At 58.2% G+C, this 5,905-nt stretch overlaps 1 protein-coding gene across 1 annotated transcript in view; it reads left to right on the top strand.

The window, feature by feature from the left end:
• The window catches only part of NTSR1 (neurotensin receptor 1), a 28,780-nt gene extending 22,894 nt beyond the window's left edge, over positions 1-5,886 (top strand). Inside the window, exons 2-4 of the mRNA XM_019637193.1 lie at positions 2,395-2,596; positions 4,167-4,257; positions 5,640-5,886. Of these exons, the coding sequence (XP_019492738.1) occupies positions 2,395-2,596; positions 4,167-4,257; positions 5,640-5,886 (540 nt within the window). The remainder of the gene's footprint in view (positions 1-2,394; positions 2,597-4,166; positions 4,258-5,639) is intronic.
• Positions 5,887-5,905: the final 19 nt, after the last annotated feature.

Here is a 5,905-nt window from a genome sequence, read left to right as displayed (position 1 = left end):
GGTGGGCTGCTGCCCTGTTCCCAGAAGCAGGGGGTAGAGCACAGGAAAAGAGGTACAGGCTGAGCCCTCATCTGTGCTGTGAGCTTTGTCAAGAGAAGGCAACCTCGAGAGTCAGCCGGGCACCCCCGCCCCCGCAATCCAGGCTCTGTCTCCATCTCCAGACTGGGGGAGTTGGGGGAGCCGGGGGGAGGCACCTCCCCCTCTGGAAGCCAGTGCTGTCCGGAGCCTTGTCTCCAAGCCCAGAGCTCCAGTGTCTGGTCAGGAGGGCCCTCAGGGCTGGGGCCCCCTCCCCACACACCCAGGACCTCAGGATCAAGGGCCTGGACTTTTTCCAGCTTGGGGAGCTACTGGGGTCCTTGGGACAGACCTCACAGCCCACAGACCGGGCTCTGGCCCACGGCTTGCAGCCCCTGCCTGGCCCCCAGAGGTAGCTGTTTTTGCTGCCTGCACTCAGTGAGGTGTGGTTTTATAAATGTTTTGACATTTAAAATCTGTGTTGGATACATTCGTTCTGTTTAAATAGTACCTGGCTGTGGTGACTCCGGGGAATCAGTTTGTCTTCTGGGCCCAGGCCCGTTGCCCGCCTTGTGCCCCCACCCAGCCCCCAGCCTGGCTGGGAGCCCCGGAAGCCTTCCCACAGCTGCCCCTCAGCCACGTCAGCACCTCACTGTCCTGCGGTGGACTCCAAATGGGAAGCAAAAGAGGGGGACAGCCCCCAGCGTCCAGACCTGCACCCTAGCCCGGCAGGCGCAGGACAGAAGGGTGCCTGGCGGGGGCAGCTCCCGGGAACCATGCGAGTGGACAACCAGTGATGGGCACTGGTGCCGGCCAGCGTGGAAAAGGCCGTCTTCCCAAAGGGCTGGGCAGCCCCCTCTGACATTTGTCCTCTAGTTTATCAGAGCCTTGTTCTAATGGAGCTGGAGGTGAACTGAGGCCGCCACCTCCTGGAAGCCGTCGAGTCCTCCCGAATGGGGCCTGGTACACCGTGGGAGTGGGCAGGAGGACCTTGGAGGCCTCGGCCAGAAGACAGAAGGACAGATGTCCCACTGGGAACAGGCCCAGGAGCGAACCCACCATGTTCCGGAAGCTCTGGCACTTTTGGGTGGCTGCCTGGTATCTGTGGCCACTGCCAGCATTCACAGCACAGAGCTGTGGCTGTCCTCACCTGGTAACAGTGTCACTGTCATGTTGTTGAGGCGGCCAGGACTCTCGACTGTGCTCTCGGGGCTGCAGGAAAACCCGGAAGAGGAGGCAGCAGGAGGGGTGGCCTGGAGCCCAGGGGACCCCAAATGCAGATGCCCTGGGATGGCCCAGGCTGCAGGCAGTGCAGGCAATCTCTCCAGGTGCAACCAAAAAGCCGCCTGGAATCTGAAGTTCAAAACGAGCATGAGGAGCAGCTGAGCAGGGACCAGGCGGACCAGCTGCCCCATCGCGGGGGCAGGAGCCGCAGGTGCTGACAAGCGAGGGCGTCAGCACACACCGTGATGAGAGAGCGGTTAAGAAAGAACGAAAATCAACCATGTCTGTGACCCACTTGAGGCTGTTGTTCCACAGCCATGAGGTCGTAGGAGCAGCCACGTGGGAGTCGCATCAGGGCCACTCGCAACCCCGCTCATTCCCGCCGGCCCACGTCCCCTCGCCGCTGTCATCCAGCGACCGGTTCTGTTCCTGTCGTGAGCGGCAGTGCCAGCCCCAGGAGGAGGCCCGGCCGCCCCCTTCCAGGAGGCCACGGCTGCTGGGCTGAGCAGGAGCAAAGGCTGGTCTCAGCCTGGGCCATCAAAGGGCCTGGTCAAGTCCAGCTGTGGCCACTTCTGAGCTGGTGACTTTGGCAAGCCCCTCGGCCTCTCCCAGACTCGGTTTCCCCAGATGCAGAGTAACATGGAAGGAGAGGAAGCAACAAGAAGCACCTTACAATGCTCTGAGGGGCAGTTGGGGGGCCGGGGGGAAAGGGTCTTTCATTTGTGTCCAAATGTGAGCTGACTACAAACAGAGCAAGGGATACAGGGCTCGGCTGTCCTAGAGAGAGGTTGTGTGGGGTGGCCGTGCATTCAGGGGCCACATCCATCGACGCTCCGTGTCCAGACCTGGGAGCAGAGAGCCTGGCTCCTATCCATAGCCGGACACCCCAGAGTCTGCTGTCTACCTGCTGTACACAGGCTGGACCCTGTGCAGACAACTCCCCGAGGTGCCGGAGAGTCTTCCAACCTCCTCCGAGCAGGGGCAGGGGAGCAGGTGGAGACTTGAGTCTGGGGATGGGGCCTGTGTCTGCCAGCCGCCCCTACAGACTGAGTGCCTCGTGCACTCTGGGTCCTGGGCCCCCAGCCAGCGGGGCAGGCGCCCAGGGTGTCCCCTGCACGAGGGTCTGACGAGCTGCCCTTCTCCGTGTCCCCACAGATCAATACCTTCATGTCTTTCGTGTTTCCCATGGTGGTCATCTCCATCCTGAACACCATCATCGCCAACAAGCTGACCGTCATGGTCCGCCAGGCAGCCGAGCAGGGCCAGGTGTGCACGGTTGGGGACCAGCACAGCTCGTTCAGTATGCCCATCGAGCCCGGCAGGGTCCAGGCCCTGCGTCACGGAGTCCGGGTCTTACGTACGTAACCGCTGGGCCCTCTGAGGGGTGGGGGGCAGCCAGGGGCCAGCAAAGCAGTGAGCACTGCTGCATTCATTCATCTAGTCATTCATTTTCCTATCCACTTATGGTTCATCCACTCACTCACCCATCCATCCTCACAGGCACTCACTCATTCACACATCCGTCCCTTCACTTATTCGTTCGTCCATCCACTCACCCACCCCGCTAGTCTCCTGAGCACCGGCTCTGCCTCAGGCAGCTTGCTCACGGAGCCAGGGCAGCAGAGGTGGGAGCACCCCAACACCCCACTGGGAGCATAGGCTCCACCAGAGTAAGCAAACACGCACTCCACACACGTGCAGACATGGAGCAAACACGCACTCCACACACGTGCAGACATGGAGCAAACACGCACACCACACACGTGCAGACATGGAGCAAACACGCACTCCACACACGTGCAGACATGGATGAGCATGAACAAGAACATAAAGCCACGTGACTAGATCTGGCAACTGCCATACTGTTTTCCACAGCAGCTGCACCCTTTTACATTCACACCCACAGTGGATAAAGGTGCTGACTTCTCCCCATCCTCGTCGGGGCTTGTTGTTTGTTTCTTTGGATAGCAGCCGTCCTGATGAGTGTGAGATGGTATCTTTGTAGTTTTGATCTGCATCTCCCTAGTGATTGGTGACGGTGAGCATCTTTTCATGGGCTATTGGCCATCCGTCTGTCTTCTTTGGTGAAACGTCTATTCGAGTCCTTTGTTGCCTGTTTTTGAGGTGGGCTTTATGTTTTGTTGTTGAGTTTTAGTTCTCTACAGATTCTGGATATTAATCTGTTACCTGGTATGTGATTTTCAAATATTTTATCCCATTCTGTGGGTTGCCTGTTTATTCTGGTGAGTGTCTATTGATGCACAAATTTTAAAAAGTTTCATGAAGTCCAATTTGTCTAATTTTTTCTTTTATTGCTTGTGCCTTTGGTAATATATCTAAGAAGTCATTGCCAAATCCAGTGTCATGAAGCTTTTGTCCTGTTTTCTTCTAAGTTTTAGAGTATTAGGTCTTACATTTAGGTGCTCGATCGATTTTGAGTTAATTTTTGTATACGGGAAGGGTACAACTTCATTTGCATGTGGATGTCCAGTTGTCCTGCACCATTTGTTGACAAGACTGTCCTTTCCCCGTTGAATGGTCTTGGCACCTGGTCAAAACCACCTGACCATGTAGGAGTGGGCGGCTTTCTGGGTCCTCTGTTCTGTGCCACTGACCTGTGTGTCTGTCTTTCTGCCAGCACCACGCTGCTTCGATTAGCTTTGTCGTAAGTTTTGAAATCAGGAAGTTGTGTCCTTCAGCTTGTTCTTCTTTCTCAAGGTTGTTTTGGCTATTTGGGGCCCCTTGAGATTCCATACGAATTTTAGGATGGGGCTTTCTACAAAATATGTCATTGGGATTTTTATAGGAAGCGCACTGAATGTGTAGGTCACTTTGGGTGGAACTGACCACTTAACAGTGTTAAGTCTTCCAGCCGTGGCCACGGGACGTCTCCCCTCCCTTCACTGAGGCCCGTGTCTCTGTGCCAGGCGCCGTGGTCATTGCCTTCGTGGTCTGCTGGCTGCCCTACCACGCACGGCGCCTCATGTTCTGCTACATTTCAGATGAGCAGTGGACGCCGTGAGTACCAGGGAACTGGCATGGGGGGGGTGGCGCGAGGCTCCTGCAGGGCTGGGGGTGCTCCTTAAAACAGGTGGGCGTGAGAGGCGGGGGCACAGAGAGGGGCAGATCAGCGCAGAGGTGTGGGTCAGGTGTCCCCCAGCGGGCCCTCGGGTGCAGCTGTGACTGAGCTGGGAAAGGAAGGAGGCCCTGCAGGGACAGACACTGGGAAGCTGCTCGGCGGAGGACAGGCAGCGGCAGGAAAGGAAAGCAGGTCTTAGGAGAGTCCGTGCTGAGAGAGGCTAGAGATGTCAGGAGATCGACGAGGGAGGCCTGGCTCTTCCTCACGTGGGAGGAGAGGTGGCAGCTGGAGGGTCCCCTAGACCACCCTGGGCTGGAGGAGTAGCTAGGAGGCTGCTCGGGACTCAGAGAGAGCCACACCCACACGGTGATGCATCGCAGCAGAAGGACTCACCCCAAAATCCTCAAAGCCCAGGAGCCCAGGCGCAAGCTTCCAGAACCCTCCCCGGCTAACTCCCCCAGAACGCTGTACCCCAGGAAGCTTGGCTGAGACCCAGCACCCAAGCTTTCTCCTGGGTGCCCCTCCCTGGCAGGCACCCAGTTCCAGGCTTCCAGAAGGAAGCAGGCACTCAGCACAAACCACATTGTTTGGAGGCAGCTTAGGCCCAGGGAACCCCTCCTCCCAGGGGGTGGTGGAGATGCCCCGAAATCCACGTTCCCAGGTGGGTGAGGCAGCCTCGCCAGTGGGCCTTCTGAGATGGCACCCTCAGGCCCACTGCGCGAGCTCTTCACACCTCAGGGCTGCCAGCTCCAAGGGTCACGTGTTTTCAAAGTGATGAGGAAAGTTGAGGACAAATCTAGGACAGATGAAAAGTTATAGGGAGCAGAGCCGGCCCCAAATAAAGGGTTTCTGAGTCTCTGGGCTGCCTGGTGCTGACGTGAGCTGCATGAGAGGGGTGAGATCCCTGTGGGTGGAGGCAAACAAGCCAGGGCAAGGTGACAGCTGTGCTGGGGGCCTGGTAGGGGACCTGCCCTGGCTGTTCAGTTGAGGCCAGGGACCAGCTGAGCCCTGCAGCCCTGGGGGCTGGGATTCTGCACACGGAGGGGCAAGCAGGTGCTTCAGGGAGAGGTGGGGACTGGGGCGGGGACAAGGGTGGCCATGCCCTGCTAGGAGGGCGGCCACTTGTCACTCGGCTCGGCTGACCCGTGCCAGATGGGAGCAGGTGTCGGAACTTCCAACTTCTCAAGAGAAGCCAGAACCTGGCATGTGCGATGAAACGTCCCCAGGTCAAAAATGTATAAGTAGTTTGTGAAGTGTTGTCCCAAGCCAGCGTGCCTGCCGGCAGCCGCGGGCACAGTCCGAGCGCCCTGTCCCACCCCAGGTTCCTCTACGACTTCTACCACTACTTCTACATGCTGACCAACGCCCTTTTCTACGTGAGCTCCACCATCAACCCCATCCTGTACAACCTCGTCTCCGCCAACTTCCGCCAGATCTTCCTGTCCACCCTGGCCTGTCTCTGTCCCCTGTGGGGGCGCAGGAGGCGGAGGCCGGCCTTCTCAAGGAAGACCAACAGCGTGTCCAGCAACCACACCTCCAGCAACGTCACCAAAGAGACACTGTATTAGGGCTGGGGAGGGCAGGGGA

The sequence above is a fragment of the Hipposideros armiger genome, unplaced genomic scaffold, assembly GCF_001890085.2.
Source record: "Hipposideros armiger isolate ML-2016 unplaced genomic scaffold, ASM189008v1 scaffold_32, whole genome shotgun sequence".
Lineage (NCBI taxonomy): Eukaryota > Metazoa > Chordata > Mammalia > Chiroptera > Hipposideridae > Hipposideros > Hipposideros armiger.
This window is presented reverse-complemented; position numbering and strand designations above follow the sequence as displayed.